Source organism: Chelon labrosus (assembly GCF_963514085.1).
Source record: "Chelon labrosus genome assembly, chromosome: 6".
In the NCBI taxonomy this organism is placed as follows: Eukaryota; Metazoa; Chordata; class Actinopteri; order Mugiliformes; family Mugilidae; genus Chelon; species Chelon labrosus.
In genome coordinates this window covers 9,088,217-9,107,384 of record NC_140342.1, presented here as the reverse complement: position 1 = coordinate 9,107,384, position 19,168 = coordinate 9,088,217, and the positions used below count along the sequence as shown (strand labels likewise).

General features: G+C 40.6%; 2 protein-coding genes across 3 annotated transcripts; one reads left to right on the top strand and one right to left on the bottom strand.

Moving 5' to 3' along the window:
• Positions 1–738: 738 nt before the first annotated feature.
• On the bottom strand, positions 739–5,797 carry LOC311489151 (sorting nexin-16-like). Its single transcript, XM_084546100.1, has 6 exons — positions 5,318–5,797; positions 2,645–2,731; positions 2,009–2,157; positions 1,857–1,926; positions 1,625–1,761; positions 739–1,532 (listed from the first exon to the last, which is right to left on the bottom strand). Exons 1-6 carry the CDS (start codon positions 5,636–5,638, stop codon positions 1,382–1,384), a joined length of 915 nt encoding a protein of 304 aa, XP_084402226.1. The 5' UTR covers positions 5,639–5,797; the 3' UTR covers positions 739–1,381.
• Positions 5,798–6,492: 695 nt separating this feature from the next.
• On the top strand, positions 6,493–18,667 carry ripk2 (receptor-interacting serine-threonine kinase 2). Of its 2 annotated transcripts, none has more exons than XM_084546772.1 (11): positions 6,493–7,064; positions 8,052–8,205; positions 8,703–8,858; positions 9,369–9,526; positions 10,177–10,226; positions 10,320–10,481; positions 10,885–10,970; positions 13,919–14,020; positions 14,271–14,367; positions 14,490–14,681; positions 14,940–18,667. In XM_084546772.1, the coding sequence occupies exons 1-11, from the start codon at positions 6,865–6,867 to the stop codon at positions 15,326–15,328; spliced, it is 1,746 nt and encodes a 581-aa protein (XP_084402898.1). In that variant the 5' UTR covers positions 6,493–6,864; the 3' UTR covers positions 15,329–18,667. The 2 variants fall into 2 exon arrangements, with proteins under 2 accessions (XP_084402898.1, XP_084402897.1); XM_084546771.1 differs by having other exon boundaries at positions 14,478–14,681.
• The last annotated feature ends 501 nt before the right edge of the window (positions 18,668–19,168 follow it).

Genomic DNA, 19,168 nt, shown 5'->3' with positions numbered 1-19,168 from the left:
GGGTTCCCTCCGGGTACTCCGGCTTCCTCCCACCATCCAAAGACATGGTTGTCTGTCTCTCTGTGTTAGCCCTGTGATAGACTGGAGACCTGTCCAGGGTGTACCCTGCCTCTCGCCCGATGACAGCTGGGATAGGCTCCAGCAGACCCCTGTGACCCTTAACAGGAATAAGCGGTTACAGAAGATGAATGAATGAATGAATGAAATAGCAACTTATTAAAGTTCGGTGCCATAAACCTTTCGATTGTGCTGTGACATATTTTCTTGAGGAATAAGACACAATCAGCTACTGTCAATACAAACAAAAAAAAGGTGGTTATCTCACATTAGCTTTTCACTAGTTACTATGCTTCAGAGTATCTGTGAAGTTACCCAATCACCTAGACTGTTGTACATCTAAAAACAGATAAAACAAAGGCAGCTGGACTTGAGTTTTCTTGCCACTCATTAAAGCTTTACTGCTAGGAAACATAATTTCCACAAGCTATCTTCATATTCATTTTTATCCTTGCCCTTTTTTTTTTTTTTTTTTTTTACTGGATTTTGTGTCATTGTTACGATGTGGACGCCTCTTTGGTCGTCTCTCTCTCTCTCTCTCTCTCTCACACACACACACACACACACCCACACACGCACACACACACACAAACCCACAACCCTTTTTTATTGATTGAGCTGTGATTCACTACCAGAGAGGAAAACATCTTTCCTCTGCTTTTTCCGTGCACTCAAGGCTTACAGAGATGTCCTTGAGCGAGATAAGAACAGGACATCAGGTTACCAGAGGGCTTTTACCAGAGAGCTTTCAGTCAGATGCAGATCATTTTCTTTGGGAAAGTGTTATTGTATTACAGTGCCACCTTCTGGTCGCAGGTTTTTCCTTTTGCACAACCACAGAACATTAAAAATCAAGAACCTCCTTTAGATTATTTCACACAAAAATAACTATTTGCACACTCTTCTCTTTCAAGAGCAAGATAATATACAGGGACAATGTTTGAGGTTCTTATGGCTGATATATTTTAATGAAACAGCAAACTGCTTTATCCAGTGATCACATTCAAACCAATCAGATTCAGGCTCAGCATAACACATGCAGCATCACTCTACAAGGCGTTACATTAGATTTCATCTGTTTCTCTCTCCTCCATTTCTGTTCTGACCCTCTGCGTGTGTGAGTTTACTTTTGTGAATTCCGTATGTCCTGCAATTTCAAGGTGAAACAGCTGTTCCAGTGACGACGTTGTTGTCCTCTGGTGATTAACCGTGGCATTTCACTGGCACGTCTCACTCTCACCTAGAGGTGAAAACTGTAGCAAAGGTAAAAACCTGATGACGATCAGCATCAGAGACATCAGCTGCTGCAGTAGTTAGAGATGTTTCATTTGTTCTCTGTGATAGAATACTCTCTGCTTTCAGCTTCGCCACCATATCTGAGTTCTTGTTTAAATCCATTCACATCTGTGTGTCCTTCTCTGTGCACGGCGGCCGTCGCTGTTGTCTCATAGCTCTCAGAAGAAAGTGCCAGGGATCTGTGTGCGAGGAAATCTTTTCAGAACAGTGGACAACCCATGTAACACCCCTACCGGTTTTCTAACTGTGCAAAAACAAAAACAGTTTTTACTTGACTTTCTTCGCCAGCAGGTCGAAGCGGATCTCCCTCTTCTCCAGAGTCTTCCTCAATGTGTCAGCTTCTCTTTGTTTTTCCAAGAGTTCCCTCTGAAGACGGTGGTTAGTTTCTTCCAGAGTCTCGCAAAACGCCTGTACTTCAACCAGAAGCAGCCAGTGTCTGAGCCAGACAACAGTCTGGACATTTAGCCCTTGAAACTATATTGTTGTGAAGAAAATTAACTCACCCGACTTTCCTCCAGACTGTCAAACAGACACAGAGGGTCAACCAAACACAGAAAGCGTCTCACAGCTTTACTAGGGAGCAAAAGGATTAACTGAAAGTCAATAATCAGGCATGGATCAGTCTAATCTCTGGGGGGAAAAAGTCACAACACACCTTCTGATGACATCTTCGTGTAACGTTAAGTTCTGCAGAAAGTTCTGCAGTCCGATCTGGCGCTCTTCTAGAAACTCCTCATCATAGTTGTCTTTCAGCCAGCGCTTAGGAGGCAGCGCTAGACGGAGTCTGGGAAACAGATCTTTAAGCTGCGGCAAAGTGACAGACAAAAAAGTGAGGAATCAAAAAACAGAACCACCACGGCGACAATATCGCAAGAGTCAAATGTGTTGGTTGTTCCTGATGCCACAACTCACAGCACTCACGACACAGTGAGGCGTCGATGGACTCCATAAAGATTGAATGTGTGCTGTGTGCACTAAACTGAAGCAGATGTTATGAAACAGCAAACTGCCGTAACCCCGCTGGGGCCCTGAAACTGTCCATTGAACTTTATGTGTAAAAAAATAAAAAATAAATAAAAATGCTTCCCCTGAGATGAATCACAGAAAAAAAGAAATAATGGTCAGTTAACAACATCTGTGCCACTTTTTATTGGTGTTAACATATTTCTCTGCTATAATTTGCCCTCGTCCATCATTAAGGCCCTGTGAGCTTTTCACAGCATGTCAGTTCACAATCTAATGGGGACACTGCACTAAAGTGTTGCTGCTGAGGTGAATAATGGGCTCTCACCTTGTCAGCGAGCCTGCAGAAGTCAGTGTATCTTCTGAAGATCACCCAGCTGTCTCCTCGACTCCCAGTTACCAGGATCTTGTAAACCTACAACACAGATCGCTGAGGTGTGGGGTTAGAACGGAGGAACATGTGGTGAGCTGCACTCGGTCTCTTCGCCACTTAAAGGAGCTCGTGTGTGTGGACACAAATAATACAGAGTACCCAATCCCCCTTCCTCTTCTAATACATCCAGTGTAATGACTGGAGACATAAACATGTGCATGGTTATTGAGATTGTCTGTCTGATATCTAAACATTTAACACACCCTAATCACTGTGCAATACTTTCTCAGTGAGGTTTAAAACATATGTATGTTTAAGGTTATTGAAGTCTTCATTATACTTTCACAATAAAAGACAACTTTAACTTTATCTGATGGTTTACTGGAATAGTTCACAATTAGTTTTCAACAATTGTTTAATTCCAGCCAGTAAAATAACTATTTTAATCTTGACATCTGGGAACATCACAGAGCAGTACTGAACCTGAACACAGAGGGCAAACTGTGGTCGTAAAATCTTTTATTTTGAAATGAAACAGCTGTTTTACCTCCCTTTTTTCTGGCTCCTGCCTTTCACTTCTCTTGCAGTAGACTGTTTGAAGTGAGACGGTTTTGCCAAAGTCTAGCATCAGCATTTGGTGCAATTGTTGCATTTGAAGATGAACAATCATAATTAACTGATATACAATACCACTTTAGATTACAGTTTTTCTCAATTGCTAAAACACAATTTCTGAAACCTTGCTCCATTTTCTCAAAACCTTAAACACAAAACCTCAGCTTCAAGCATGATTTAGAAAACCTCTGACTCCTCTTGCAAAATACGTGTGCCCAAAATGAAACTTTGGCCTCAAAACAGTTTTACCTGTGCTCAAAATCAAACACTGCTCTCAAGTAATAAACAAATTGCTCAAAATTACATACAGTATCAAGCAGTCAGTAAACAATACACCAAAAAATAGAAAACACATTGTTCAAAACATATAGTTCTCAGGGAGAAGTACATTTTTAATCTCAAAACAAATTTCATATGTTTCTGTCATTATACAAAAAGCTCAAAACTGATCAGAAATTACTGTGTTTTGCTCTTTGCATTTTTTTTTTGTTCTTCCTCCTTCTTGTACCCTTATTTTTACAGTGCTGTACCCTGCATCTCAAAAACTTTATCTCTGTGATACTGTAATTCTTGTTCTTTGATGATATGAACCTGTAACCAGTCGAAATCTATTGAGCAGTCAGTACTGAAAACAAATGGAAAGCACAATGTTCAGGGCCATACAATTTGTTTATTGTACCATATACAGCCAACAACATGGTCTATGATTGTTGCTCGAATTTCATCGGATATTTCCACTCTTTGTCTTCCTCTTCCTCTTCGTCCTCCTCTTTCTCTTTCTTGCCCTCCTCCTCTTTCTCCTCGTCCCCCACCTCGCATATGCACTCGTCCTCGTCCTCTCACATAAATTCTTCTGCCCATTCTCACACTTTCTCATTCCCACCTTCAACGACCTGTTTGCTCTCTGAACTGGCTTATATTGGTTGTCACATCATTTGAAAGAAGTGAAATCAATTTTGACTGATTGTGTTCAATCAATGACATTTCTGCTCTCTTTATATGTAATTGTTGCCACTTGTGTTTACCAGTATGGATGACATGTGCATTAGAGTGCAGAATGTGTTTTAAGAATGAGAATGTGTTTAGAGTTTTGCTAAACCATGTGAAATGGTTTAAGGTATTGACAACAGACTGAACAGTTAGCTTAATGAGTTCAAGCAACTGAGAACTTTCTTCAGCCAATGGATTTTAGTGTTTTAGCAACTGAGAAAAACTGTAAAAAATGGCCTACGTCACTCAGGGGCCCCCCCTTGAGGACCCCCGTGTGACGTACTTTGCTCTTATTCCTCCTGAAAATGGGGAATTTCAAACTCAGCTGATGTTGCAAAATATATTCACATGCTCTCACACATGACTGTGACTGAATTGCTTTATTGTGGAGTCAACACACACACTCACACACATTTGGAATTACTGCATTTGTGAGGACATTCATTAAAACATTCCCTAGTCTCCTTACTCTAACCAATCACCTCAGCCAAGTGACTGAACCTAACCTAAACCTAAGTAAAGCCTTCACCCTAAAGCCAAGTCTTGACCCTGAAACAGCCAACATCTCCTCACAACAAGGTTTGTTACTCACAAATATACCAACAGTTGAGTGTCCTGAGAGGGTAAAAAGCATTGGTAGGATATCACCTCTAGTTAGTGTTTCGAAATATTTATTTATTTATTTAGACAAATCTAAATCTTTAGACACATCTTTTCCTTTTCCGGGCAACTTAGTCTGATTTTAAATGTAACAGCTACTTTCCTAAATCCAAAATTAACCAAACCTTTGATTTAATTATGTTTCCATGTTTTAAAAGTCAACAGATTTAGTTCCCCACAATATGAATAATACTGAGATTATGCACACTTATGCATTTTACATATATTCTAATCTGCAAATGAAGTCTTACTTAAAACTGTCTTGTGTTTTTAGTCATCATGAATTCCTTACTTTTCCTATGATGAAGTATGATAGAGTTTGATTTACTTCGTGCAGAAATGCCAGATTCTTTAAATCCTTACCGTGAACTTTGCCCTCTCCTCCAGGGTCTCATGGCCCGTCAGTGTTGGAGTGATGGGTCTCTCCTCCCAGCTGTCCACATAGTTCCCCTCACACTCCCTCAGTGTGGATGTCCCTTCCAACCTGCCTCCTCTACTACAGCTCTCATCAAGAGTAGGGCCTCCAGCTGCACCACTCCAGCGTCCATGTCCTCTTACCAAAGAAATTCCTTCTGGGGGTGAGGACTCACATTTTGTTGATGAAGAGTTAGTGAGTGTGGGGGACCGTCTGTTGGTTTCAAACCAGTCCACTGGAAAGGGGACTGGTACAAAAGGGATTGCCATCTGTGTTGGTGAGGCAGCCTACAGTCAGTCAGCAAACACATAAAATGAAATCATACAAACACAGGAACACGCAAGCACACACACAGTGTAATCTACTTACACCAGATCAGTGCAAAATATTCCTGTGTGCCAGACCTGCAAAAATTAAGGAACCATCAGTCTGCCATCTAAGTTTTCTTAACCGAGCTGTAGAGGAATTGTCTTGTTGATAGTCTTGCTGGCTCATCAGAAACACAAGGTAAGGTAAGTAGTGTGATATCTACGCAGCAGTAGTTATAGCATGCTACCTGATTTGCTGACACCATAGACTATATAGTTAACACCCTCTGCTTTACAAGGGGTTCAGATTACAAGAGTACAAGGCACAGTCATGTGCTTCACTGTGTGTCCCATCAACAAACCTGCAAACACTTAATGACAGTGCAAACCCTTTATACCTAAATTTAAAACAAAGTATTGATATCACTCTTTTTGTTCGTCTGTATAAGGTCCTCTAATTCTCCTAATTGATCTCCATTATTATTATTTTAAACGTAGTCACATTAACAACATATCCGTAGGAAAGCCCCTGGTCTGGGAAATTCCCACGTGTCGAAACCACCAATGTTTACAACTCAGTTTATTCATAGGAAAGGGTGTCCGGCGAAAGTGAAACTAAATGTGGATTCTGGGGTCCCGACGGATGTTATAGTTATTCAAAGAGCACGTGGACTCTCCGTCGTCATTTCTGGACTTGCCTCTGTATAAGTGTTGCATTCAAATTTTGAATAGACGCATGTGTCTGTCTGGAAAATAAATATCTGATTAAGAAGAGAAATAAACGTGGGTGCCTGAACGCATCACGCAAAACCCGGAAGTGGGTCGTCATTAGCAACAACAAAACCACCTGCCTTAAATGACAGCGGAGGTGTCCGGCTGTGAGTCAGCTCCTGACAATTGGTTCTCTGGCACCATATCATGAATACATGGAGACGTGAAAGCGCCTACATTTAACTGCGGTCGCTGTGTGTGTGGGGGGCGTTTTTCTTCCGTTAACGGCTGGACCGTTTATCTCCGCCACATTAACGTTAGCTTAGCTTGCTAGCAGCCAGCGACATTATGGCAAGCGGGTAGATGACAGAGAGGTTCCTCATTCCGTTGAGCAAAAGAGGCAGTTCTGCTTTCAGTGGCTGACCTAGAGGAAGATAAATCCACAGACACTTCCAGTAAAAGACTCACAAACTGCTATGGAGCCGCACGCGGCTATGGGCTGTGTGAACATAGGCAGCCTGACCAGCACCTTACCAGTGATCCCCTACCAGAAGCTGACGGACCTGTACTACCTGAGCAGGGGGGGCTTCGGCACCGTGTTCAAGGCGCAACACTCCGACTGGAGGACCACTGTGGCCATTAAGTGCCTGAAGCTCGACTCTCCTGTTGGAGAAAGGTAACCCATGGTTTCGTGTAGCAGTCTAGTATTTTTAATAGACGACACACACACATTCAGCCATAAACTTTGGTTGTGTTGTTCCGGTAAAATTATACAGACAAGTCACAATTTCCTGTGCAGTGTCAGACACGTATCTTAAATTGAGGTCAGTTCTGATCACATGTCAGCCTGCACCTGTATTTGAACAGCTGTATTCAAACGCATCCGTCCATCTGTCTTCCTGGTGTTTAAGTGGAGGACAGACTTTTAAACCTGTTTTAAATGATCACTTGTAGATCAGCAATGTCTCAGTCAGTGGAGGATTTCAGAGGGTGTCAGTTATACTTCAGAGTTTAAAAATCTCAAATATGACGTGTTCTTAAACACGTATCTGCAACATAAATACATATAATTTGAATTTACTTGTTAGTGTCCTGTGGTGTAAATAACTTGGGTATGGAGACACGGTTTCTTTATTAACTCAAGCATACTTTGTATTGTTATTTCTTATTATGTTTGGGCTGGCCATTATGCCACTTCTGGGTGAGTGAGTTAAATTTAGTCAGTGCTTTGTAGACTTGTAAGTCAGTCTTTAATGGCAGCCACATAATGTTACTACATTTTATGAACTATTCTATTAATTCTGTTAACTATTAGCTTGGAGTTGTTTTTGGGCACAGTGAGCGCTCATTACCCTGTGTAATGATGTGATAAGAATATTATGATCTTTTGATATACTGTAATCATGCAGTGATCAGTCATTCTGAGCAAATGCGTAACAGTGGAAGCCGGGTCACTATTCAGATCAGTCTGACCTTTTTACACATGATTTGGTGCACATTTACATTATCACGGCATATATTAACATCTTAAAATACTGATGGCAGTCAACTGCAAAGGGTTATTCCTTTGGTTTGCTTCCTTTAACTCACCGTCCTTAAATATTATCACTGTGTTGGTGTTTTGTTTTCAGTCTGTTTGAATTTGTCACTGGCTGCGTTTCAGAGAGAGGAATTGCCTGCTGAAGGAGGCCGAGGTGCTTCACAAAGCCAGGTTCAACTACATCATCCAGATCTTTGGCATCTGCAACGAGCCCGAGTTCTTCTGCATAGTCACAGAGTTTATGAGCAATGGCTCCCTGGACTTGTTGCTCCACGAGGTAGCTACAAGGAACTTTATGTCACTGATCTGTCACACAACATATAGAGTGGTTTGATTTGACTTGAAGGGTAATGTCACAGACTGACTTTTATAGCTTTTGTTTTTGGACGTTTGCCGAAAAGGTGTGATGTGAAAGAGTCCCTTTGTTCTGCTGCTGTTTCTGTATCCCTGTGCCTTGTGAAGAGAGTTTGCAGAAATGTTTCATGTTTACTGTGTTCCCATGGAATTCCTGCCAGCAAGCCACAAAACAAAAGTGAAAACTTTAAGTATTCACAGTCTGATGAAACTTTAAAACAGTTAGTGAAGGAAAGTGAGGGCACCAGACAGATACTACATACTAGGGAAATTCCCGCTTGCTCTACTGTTGTTTTCTCATCCATGTATCCTGTGCTGTTGCATTGCATTGTGGTTTCGTTTCAGTGTGACCCATCTTTTCCATCAGCATTGATGCTTGTAATAATTCTTTTCTACCTTGTTGGTTCCCTCTGCCTACAGAAGGACACGTACCCGGTACTTGCCTGGCCTTTGCGCCTGAGGATTCTGTATGAGATTGCCCTTGGGGTAAACTTCCTTCATAACATGAACCCACCTCTGTTACATCATGATCTAAAGACACAGAACATACTGTTGGATGGTGAATTTCATGTTAAGGTATGCAACCGCGACAAAGGAGCTGTGTGAGTGACAGAGTAACAAAGAGCATTTACTGAGCTTCCTTGTATGTGTTCTGCTCCAGTTCTTTTTTTTATGTCACCTGAAACTCTGTGTGAGCGCAGCAACAGAAATAATCTCAAATTTTTGCACATGAAATGGAACAGAAGTGGTTACGCATACCGTTTCTTAGAACTACAGATTAGTTCAAATTACTTCCTCAGATTAATGACACATACTGTGACCTGTTTGTTTAGTTTAGTACTTTATAAGTCGATAATCTTCTATTTCTCATCTGTTTTTAAAAAAATTAACAACGTACAGTATGTAATAGGAAAAGTGCAGTCTCCCTGTAGTCTTGTAGCACCACTGATATTGATGAACTGGTCTGAAGTGAACAAAATGAAATGTAGATTTCAGAATTGAAATGAAATGTAAGCATATGTCGTTGTATACTTTCCTCTGTCAGCTCTTCCTCACTTGCACATTCTCTGCTTTTCGTCTCTTCAGATTGCAGACTTTGGCCTTTCAAAGTGGAGGCAGCTGTCTGTGAGTAAAGGATCAGGGTCCAAGACCACAGAGATGGGGGGCACAGTGATCTACATGCCTCCAGAGGAGTATGAACCATCCAGGAGCCGCCGGGCCGATGTGAAACATGATATGTACAGGTGAGGCAACACATCACTGAAACTAGTCGCTGAAGATGGTTTACATTCGTCCTCACTCAGGTTGAAAAAAACAGAAGTTCATTGTAAATGTGTTTTAAGTACATGAAGCTCAAATTGTCACTTTGGGGACCTGTTGATGACCCAGTTTCATTGTTTTTAAACTCTGATAGAATCAGAGTTGACAAGAAGAATCAGTGTTGCAGGGAAAAGGTTTTCCTGATTGGCAAGGTGAGACAGTGTACCAACATGGAGTTGGGATTGTTAGCATACCAGAAGAGAACATTGCAGGGGCGAGCGCCAAAAACTAAATCTGTTGTACGTGCCAGACAAAACCAGCCTGTAATGGTCTGATTCCAGGAATCTGTCAGAGAGAGAGTGGCAATAGTAATAAAAGTTTAAAACAAGAAATCCTTTTCTCTGTGGCTGAGCATGTGTCAAGGATGGCCTGGACTGTGAATCGTGTTCTCTTTTCAGTTTCTGGGCAAACGGTTTGTGTTGTTGCAACAGGTCAATCAGTCATCACCCTTCCTCAAAATAGTTTGGTTAGCTTGTCAAGAAGTCCCCCAGCTCTGAAGGGGATTACCAGTTAAAAGCAATTCTGTAACTCTGATTCCCCTTAACAGTTTCTCTCTTTGTTATTTACGTTACAGCTATGCTATCATTATGTGGGAGGTGCTGTCTAGGCAGATACCGTTTGAAGGTAACTTGTGTTTAAATATGTCAAGCTCCCGGCTCTTTGGTATGTGTCACTCTCTCACACTTGAATAACTGGTGTGTGTGTGTGTGTGTTCAGAGGTGACTAACCCCATGCAGATCATGTTCAGTGTGCTGCGTGGGATGCGTCCTGACACCAGCGTGGACAGTCTGTCTGCTGACATTCCCAGCAGAGAAACTCTCATCAACTTAATGACCTGCGGCTGGACGGCTAACCCAGACGAACGACCTTCCTTCCTCAGTAAGCGCATAGAAACATCGGTATCAATTGGTTTCTAGCACAATTTTACAAATTCCACATACTCAGACTAGTCTGACATGTTTCATAGTATGGGATTACATCCATTTTAAAATAACTGGCAAATCAGGCACAATTCAGTGACTATCAGCTTTTGTGACATCATTGGATTTTCTTTCACAAAAACATCATCTGTCATGAACCAACCCCAAATCAGTAGACCAAGATCAAATACGTTTGGTAGATTGTAGTTAAATACAAACTTGATATTTGATCAAATTCATCAGTTAATGTTCTGGCCTCACCTACAGTTTAAGTTACTGAAACAGCTACATGAAAATGTTAAAATATTTTGTTTGTGTCATTCACTAGATTTAGCAGTGTGGTGTGTTTACTGTCATTTCAGAGTGTTTAATTGAGCTGGAACCCATGGTGAGAAAGTTCGATGAAATCGACTTTCTAGAGGCTGTGCTGGAGATCAAGAAGTCGAAGGTCAGTCAGGAGTCTTGTCAAGTTTCTTTTTTATTCTATTTTTCAGGTTATGTTATTGTGGAGCCTCCAAAAGATCACATTGGGGATTTTGTTGAAGACTACTTTGGTGTCGTGTCAGTTTTGTTTTTACCTCAGAATATCGTTTGCTTTCCCCTGATCGACACAGAAAGGCTAAGCTGTGCTGTTGTACAGTATTCTGTATAAACAGAGTAAGTACATCCACAGCTGCGTCCGCTCAGGCAAAAGTCTGCACCAGGAAAAAAAGCTAGAGGAGGAGGTGTACAAGACTGCAGCTCAGATTATGATTTCAGTTTTGGGATGACAGCTGTGTGGCTGTGGACCTGTGTGTGTTTTAATATTCAGAATTCCCTTTTAGAGAATGGGAACTAAAAGAACAAAACAAAAAACAACAAGTGGTTGTTTGATTTTCATTTTAAAATTCAAAAATGAAAATTGAAATACAGCTTTTTTTAAAATGTCATTAACAGACACGCAAAGTTTAAAGAAAAAAAGTTGTGTTTTATAATTATGGAAAAATCTTACTTTTTAGGGTCATGACAGGACTACCTGTGTTTATATCCACTGTGACTTTGGATTACTCAACATTACACAGTTACACTAATTTCATCAACATAAGTGTCTCAACATAAGCTGCTTAATTGAATATCAACAGGAGTTAGAAGTTGTGTTGGTTAATTGTCGTGTTATTTGCGTTTTTTAATCAACATGCTTCTGTTTCTTAATCATATACGTCATCATAAGTATACAAGCCTGCTGAGTCAGTGTTGATTCAATTCAGTACTGGGCTATACGGGAATGGGAGAGTATTGCAGTAACATCATCTTGTACTTGTGAGACAGTTTATGACAGTCGCTTCCAACTGCTCCTCATTGCTGTTAATGTAAACACAGATCAGTTGCCATTAACGCAAAACACACCGCCAGCTGATTTGACCACAGTATACTACTCCATGTCCAAGCGTCGTGGTCAATTACACATCGTTTTTATTTATTTGTCTGCATGGCACTAGCGCAGTGGAGCTCTTGCCTTGTAAATGACCACATCCTGAAAAGGCAGACTTTTTAGTTTTTGTTTTTTTTTTACTTGAAATAGAAAATGAAAGTCAAGCCATTTTTTTAAAAATGGTTTTATTATGTTTTGATCATAAAAAAAAGAAAAACAACATGTATTTCCATTTTAACTTTCAAATCAAATGACCACACATTTTTTTACTGTTTCTGAAAAGAAAAATACCAGAGGATATACTGACTATGTTCATGTGCATTTGCTGGTATTTCATGCGTTTTTAAATCAGAAACGCAAACTGGACAAACAATTGTTACTTGATTTTTATTTTTAAACCTAAAAATAATAAAAAAGAAACCTTTCATTAGATTTTTTATTCTGTAGTATAATGAAAATATTAGACTTAATTTTCTTACTAATGTGATTTAGTAAGGCCATGTTCAGCACAACATGGTCTGATGTTTCTTGCTGAAAAAACTGGTGCTTCTCCATGTTCAGAAGACATACCTTGTGTCAGAAAATCTAAAACTGCATCTGAATATTGTTCCAAAGTTATGTCTGTAGTTCTTTTTGACCAACAGAAAAGTTTTTCGAAGGGAACTACAAAATCTTGGGCTGTTGTAAACAACTCCTTGGTCATCTTCTTCACGAACAAAAACTTCGAATAACGTCTGTTTTCTCGTTTAGTTCTCTTTCTCATATATTAAAGGACAAATGGTGAATTTACTTGTTTATAATTTTTTTGTTTTTTGTTTTAAATTAAAAATAAAAACTTTTAAATTTATTTTTATGTTGTTTTAGAATCTAAAACTGAAATACCAAAATGTAAGTAAAAAGTACACGGGCTGGACCACACAGCCACATTCATAATCAAATAATTCTGTAACACTGTCTGCATGCTGCACCTTTTAAAATGAACTCTGGATCCATCACGTGAAGTGTCACAACATCACTCCTTTCTGTATCTGCAGAGCAGTTCCATAAACTGATAATATTATCATTATAACTCGACTGGACAAACACACCAACCAGCTTTTCATGTAGGCAACAACGAATGCAAAAGTAATCAAGGAATGAATCGAGAGAACCAAAATTCCCTGAGCTATCAGCCTGGGGATGTTGGTTGAGGCCTTAGTTGAGTCATCTGATAATAAGAAATCTGGTGGCATTGGATGAATTGGCTATTGTTCACACTGACTTAGAAATCCCCCTGTTCAGGAACGCAGTTGCACACCAGTGCTGAATAAAATCATTTAACAAACGATGGGACCTAAATGTCATCCTGTGTGTAATTTGGGAGAGTTTGAAATGTACCATGACTAAGAGAATTTACCTCATATTTTCCGTCACTTCCTCTTTTCAGTTCTGGTGTGTTTATGTGTGTCTGCACGTGAGTGAAACAATAGTTTCCAGTTAAAAAGTGTTTGAAGAAGAAAACTATTGTTAGTTGGATGAGCCAAGTTGAGAGGAAAAGGAACCAACGAGCGGTGTATTCGATGAATGATTAATCCAGAGAGTGTGTAGTTTTCTTCCTCAATGTTCTGTCAGTCACATGTACAGTATAATTACAGAAAGAAGGGAATATTTGTTTTGTTTCTTAACTGATCATAGGAAAAGACCTGTCACTGAGCATGACAGACACTGGACTGAGAATATTTGATGTTTAACTCCTTCAACACCCCTAAAACAACTTTTAGGAAAAAATTAGACCCCTGATCAGACTGAATAATCTCTGGGATACCAAAGATGGACATAAACTGTGTCAGCGCTTTCACCACTGTCTTCGTCTTCTGTAACCGCTTGCCCTGTGAAGGTGGGTGTTCCAGCTGGGCCAGGAACATCACTTCTCCAGCTGGTGGTTTTAATGTTGTGGTTGGTGGGTGTGTAAGTTAATATCTGGTGTCGTCCTGTCTCTTCTTCAGTTGATGAGGAGGTCCGGCTGTTGTTCAGCTCAGCCAGTGTGTGAGAAGAGGAGTGAGCAGGGATCTCTGAACATCTTGAAGGACAGACCCGGGCCCTGGCAGGTCGGTATCCACTCATCCCCTCCCACATTCAGGATACTCCGGGCAGCATGCTGTCTACTAACAGATGTTATGTGTTCAGATGTCTGTAGAAATATAAAAATTAAAAGTCACAAGCAGAGTCTGAGTAATCTACCTGCCTAAGGAACTTAAACAGTGATACTGGAGCATGCCCTTGTACATTTAAACATTGTCTGTCTTATTTCATTTGAATGGAAATTAAATTTAAACTTTATGATTCGTTTTGTTGCAGGAGAGCTCTGGCTCAGGCTCTGGGTCTTGTTCCTCCCAGGACACAGATATATCTCTTCCAGCCGTCCTTACCAGCAGCAACGCTGCACCTTCTAAAGGTAATGAGACACCATGACCCAGAGACCAGATAAAAACATTTTGTGCGTCTCTATGTAATATGCGCTTTAATGGACACATCACACTTCTTTGCCTACTCTGTCTGATGTAGATTTGCTTCCAGCATCATTCATCGCTCCTTCTCTGGAGGCTCCAGAGTCTCTGAAGGACAACTGCGTAAGCAACAATCTGAACGGCTACCAGAGTGCTCGACCCTTTAATGATTTAAACATACTGCCTGGCACGGAATATGAGACTCAGCTGGATAACACGACTCTCAAACCACAGCCTCACCAGCAAGGGACAACCAGTCAAGGTACGTGTCTGAGAAGACATTGTGTGGTTGACCTATTTTGGAAGCACCTATTTTTACAGTCTGCATGCCTAATATGTAGAATATAGGATCCTAATGATATTTCTTCCTTTTTCTGTTAAAGGCTGAACCTTTTCTTCTCTTTTTTGTAAACGTGATAAAGACCTTTTAAAGCAAATTTATGATTTCTAAATTTGGGTTTAAATTGGTGAGAAGAGCAATTAAATCACATGTTTTTAATAGATTTCTTCTTTCTTGTAGCGGACTACTCTCCTCCACTACAACATTCCCCTCCTACACACGGTCCCATTGCTCAGTGGATCTCGACAAGGCGTGAGGAGATTGTCTCCCAGATGACAGAGGCTTGTCTGAACCAGAGCTTGGACGCACTGCTGGCCCGCTCCATGCTCATGCGAGAAGATTATGAACTGGTGGTTAACCAGCCCACGCGCACCGCCAAGGTCCGCCAGCTTCTGGACAACTGTCACAGACACAATGAAGACTTCTGCCGCATCGTTGTCCGCAAGCTGCATGACAACAAGCAGATGGGCCTGCAGCCGTACCCGCCTGAAATAACCACCCCGACCACAACCCTTGTGCCCAGCGCACCGCCGCTGACCATGTCCTATAATATCCCCAGGAACGTGTAGCAGCAGTTGCAGCCAAGCAATGGAAACAATCCAGCTTATAACCTGTGCCAACTTTACACTACAGTTGATTCTTACTGGTTCCGTTGTCGTCAAGATGGTCTCCAAGGTTTCTGTCGGACTTTCCCCCTAAAAGGAGGACAGCTGGTTGAGCAAGAAGTGTTGAGGTACAAATTTAAGTTAATATCCACACATCAACTAGAGATTAAAGGTTTTATTCTGTGAAATCAGAGTCAAAAGATTTTGACTGAATCAGTGATTTTATTTAAAATATTATGGATTTAATAAGGTAATTTATTTATATTCCCTCTAGTCTGATTGGATGTGTTACAGGGTTTCACTTATTTTGGTACATAATACCTGTTCTCCCCAATACTGTTGCTTTTATTTAGCCCAATGTTTTGTGTGTAGCCTTTTTTGAATGCAGAACTAGGTGATACATTTGATCCGAGTAACACGCTGGAAAAGCCTAAAAAAAACTAATTTAATTCCCATTACAGTATCTTGTATTTATTGTTTAACTTCCCTGCTGTTGTTAACTGCCTGAGGGAAGTATGTGGCCCTCAGCAACACAGAGAAAGCTCACAGCCTGCATTAAATCAACCAGAAAATACAGTCAAGTGTTACTTTAAATAAGTGTTTCTGAACGTTTACAGCTTCATGTGATTCTGCTGAAGTGTTAGAGTGAGTTATGAGTTTGGTAGACTGGTCATGTGAGTATGGAAAGTTTTTGTCCATTTGGGTTCATTTCCCTCCTCTTTTTCTTGCTGAGCTAAAGAGAGACGCTGGGTTATGGTGTAAAGAGGAAGTGGAGACTGTAATGTAACACCCAGAATGAGAGGGATGTGTGTGTGTGTGTGGGTGTGGGTGTGTGTGTGTGTGCGCGCGCACATGTCGTGCGTCTAGATTAAAAGTGGACCAAGATGACCTGCCTTTTGATTTCTTTAGGTCTTCTCAGTAACGGCCTCATCTCTTAGTACTCATAGTAATGTCCACTTTTAACTTATCTGAATACTTCCAGAGGTACTGTTCTTCCATGGACTCTGAGCTAAGATTGCAGGAGCATTACACAACTGCTACACATGAAGGGAGAAAATCAAACCTGCTTTGCTTATAGCAAAGTATTAAAGTATTACTCTCTTCATTCGTTCAGCTCTTTCTACTGTAGCTGCTCCAAACAGCAAGTCTCCTTTGTCAGACATTGATTTATTACATACAGCAAGACATAATACTGTTAAATACAAGACACAACATATTCTTATGAGACAGTAGCACCTGTTTATTTATATAAATAATTCAAACCTGTTTGTCTATCGAAGGTTCGTTATTACTTCATTCATACATATGTAGTAGCATACATAGTCTCTCTGCAAAAATACGTTGTAGCTAAACAACAAATTCATTCAGTTTCATTGGCATGTACGTATATGTGCTTGTAACATAGACTGTATATTAAAGATGGATGTAGCTGCTGAGAATTACAAGTGAACTCAGCACAAACTCCCGGATCAAAAATCGTTCCATCAGAAATCTTCTCTCATTGTCATCAAGAAGGCATTTTGTAAAGTCACTTCTTCTGGTCAGTGTGCAGGTGGTCCCTTTAAAATAATTCCACTATTAAGTAGATATTAGGTCTCAAAGCGAAGTATGTTTGGGACGAGTGCCGGTCTGGATTGACATGTCTGATCTGCCCCTGCTGTCTTGTTGAACGGTTAGCCTGTGTGGCTTCTAGGCGCCATTGGTGGCCTAGCGGTGGTGTTCTCATTACAAATGGCTGTTACCTTTTAAACGGCACATCTTAAATACACATACCTTTTGAAGACATGTTTACCCCTCGCTCCTCCCCAGCTCCTCCCTCTTGTTTAAATGTGGTCACGTCTGGCCCTAAAAAAAAAAACTAAAAAAAAAAAGCAAGACGGTGACGGTGACGGCCAAAAACCAGACTGGAGTCCACAAACCAGTGGATGACATAACTGTGGCTATGTCTATGTTTTATACACAGTCTGTGGTTTGTATGTGGACCGCTAGCTGTAACTAGCTAACGGTTATTATCGATTAATTGGACGATAGAAAATGGTAAAAGAGGGAGGCAGCCTGTCCAGTGTTTTTTTATTGATTTGACTAACAGTTTAATCCAAAGATATTCCATTTAAGACACTTTCATTTATTTTGTCAGCCTATTATCTGATTAATCGACAAGTCGTTTTAGCTCTAGTTTGTCTGTTTGCATGTTTCTTTAATATGAACTGTCATCCTCATCACTGCCCACCACTTCCTCAAATAGGTGCTTACATTTGCCATATTGTAGCTGTGGCGTTTGCTGTCTGTGGGATCTGTACATCTATACATTCATCACAGAGGAACCTTTGCCCGGTTCCCGTTTCTATACATGTTGTACACACAATGTACTCATTGTGTTAATGCACAGGTTCTATATAATTCAGATCAAAGTAAACGACTGTGCTCTGAATAACCTTGGGAAGTGAGCCACAGCGGGCACTTCTTAGTAAGACGCTGTTATGGAAAATGGTACACAATGTTAAAGTGTCAGTTAAATATCAACACAAAGGCCAAGCGAGGTCGATATGCTTCCATTTGCTGGGCTGGTGTTGCCTTGTCTTTGAGAATCGTGCCTCATGTTCTGCTTTTGGTCTCAACTCTAGTAACATACAAAAGCCTTCGAAACGCATATCAAGAGTAAAGTCAAATTTGATTGCCTGAATATGTTGTAACATATTTTGTACTGTAGATGATGTTTCATCCTTTTTATATATATATATATGTATATTTTCATCTGTGCACTTATGATGTTAAAAACATTGTTTTTGTGAAGTGTTCATTTGATATTGGTAGAAATGCCTTCTGCAAAATACTGGCCTAATTTAGTGCCCATGTCATTATGATAATAATGTGTAACAGAGAGTTCAGTTGACGTGTAGCTGTGATTTCAATGGATTTTTCAAATGTATCAAACTCTTCATTAAAATGGCTACGCAGTTTTTACTTCAGCCTGCTTTCTTCTTGATTTCATAACAATTATCCAAGGGCTGTATTTTAGCCTTTACCACAGCTGGTTCATGAAATGTACCCACGTAGTGTACACCGATCTGCCACAACATTAAAACCCCTGACAGGGGAAGTAAATGACATTTATCTTCTTGTTAAAATTCAGTGTTCTTATGGGAAACCTGGAATTCATGTAATGTACTTAGTCACGTACCACTCACCCCACCTAAACATTGTTGTTCACCAGGCACCCACGCCCCGGAGCAACAACACTCGAGCAGTGGCATCTTCTGTCAGGACAATGCGTCCTGCTGCATCACAAAAACTGCCCAGGAATGGCTCAAAAAACATGAAAAATAGCACAAGGTGTTGACCCGTCCTCTAAGCTTCACAGGTCACAAACAGATCAAGTATTTGCCTGATGTAGTGGAACAATCCACAGAGCTCCCTTCCCTCAACCCAAAAGCTCATAATCTCTGCTAACCTGTCCGTACAGGTTAGCAGAGATTATAACAACTCTGGATATAACAGGTTTGGTGGCACAAGGGAGACCTACGCAACATTAGGCTGGTGATTTTAATTTTGTGGCTGATCGGTGGATATAAAGGTAATCATTCTGGTGCCAAGTACCAAGAGCGAATGGCAACAGACCCACAAACCAAGAGGTCAGGAGGACATGAGCTTCAACAACAAAAGAAAAAATGAAAACTGACAAATGCAAAATGATCCAGAAGATGCAAAAGGGCCAAGACGTATTGATTTGTATTAATTGTCTGCATGGAATTTTAAATCATTACATGCTACTGTTTGGTGCCGCTGTTTGTGAAGAAATCTAAA

What these genes read in the sequence shown, in the direction of transcription:
- LOC311489151 (XM_084546100.1), bottom strand. Translation starts at nt 5,638, where the DNA reads ATGGCAATCCCTTTTGTACCAGTCCCCTTTCCAGTGGACTGGTTTGAA. An exon ending in TCTGCAGGCTCGCTGACAAG is followed by an intron (nt 2,158 to 2,644) that starts GTGAGAGCCCAT and finishes ACTTTGCCGCAG; the next exon opens with CTTAAAGATCTGTTTCCCAG. An exon ending in CACGAAGATGTCATCAGAAG is followed by an intron (nt 1,927 to 2,008) that starts GTGTGTTGTGAC and finishes TTTGCTCCCTAG; the next exon opens with TAAAGCTGTGAGACGCTTTC.
- ripk2 (XM_084546771.1), top strand. Translation starts at nt 6,865, where the DNA reads ATGGAGCCGCACGCGGCTATGGGCTGTGTGAACATAGGCAGCCTGACC. An exon ending in GACTCTCCTGTTGGAGAAAG is followed by an intron (nt 7,065 to 8,051) that starts GTAACCCATGGT and finishes GCTGCGTTTCAG; the next exon opens with AGAGAGGAATTGCCTGCTGA. An exon ending in TGGAGATCAAGAAGTCGAAG is followed by an intron (nt 10,971 to 13,918) that starts GTCAGTCAGGAG and finishes TCTCTTCTTCAG; the next exon opens with TTGATGAGGAGGTCCGGCTG.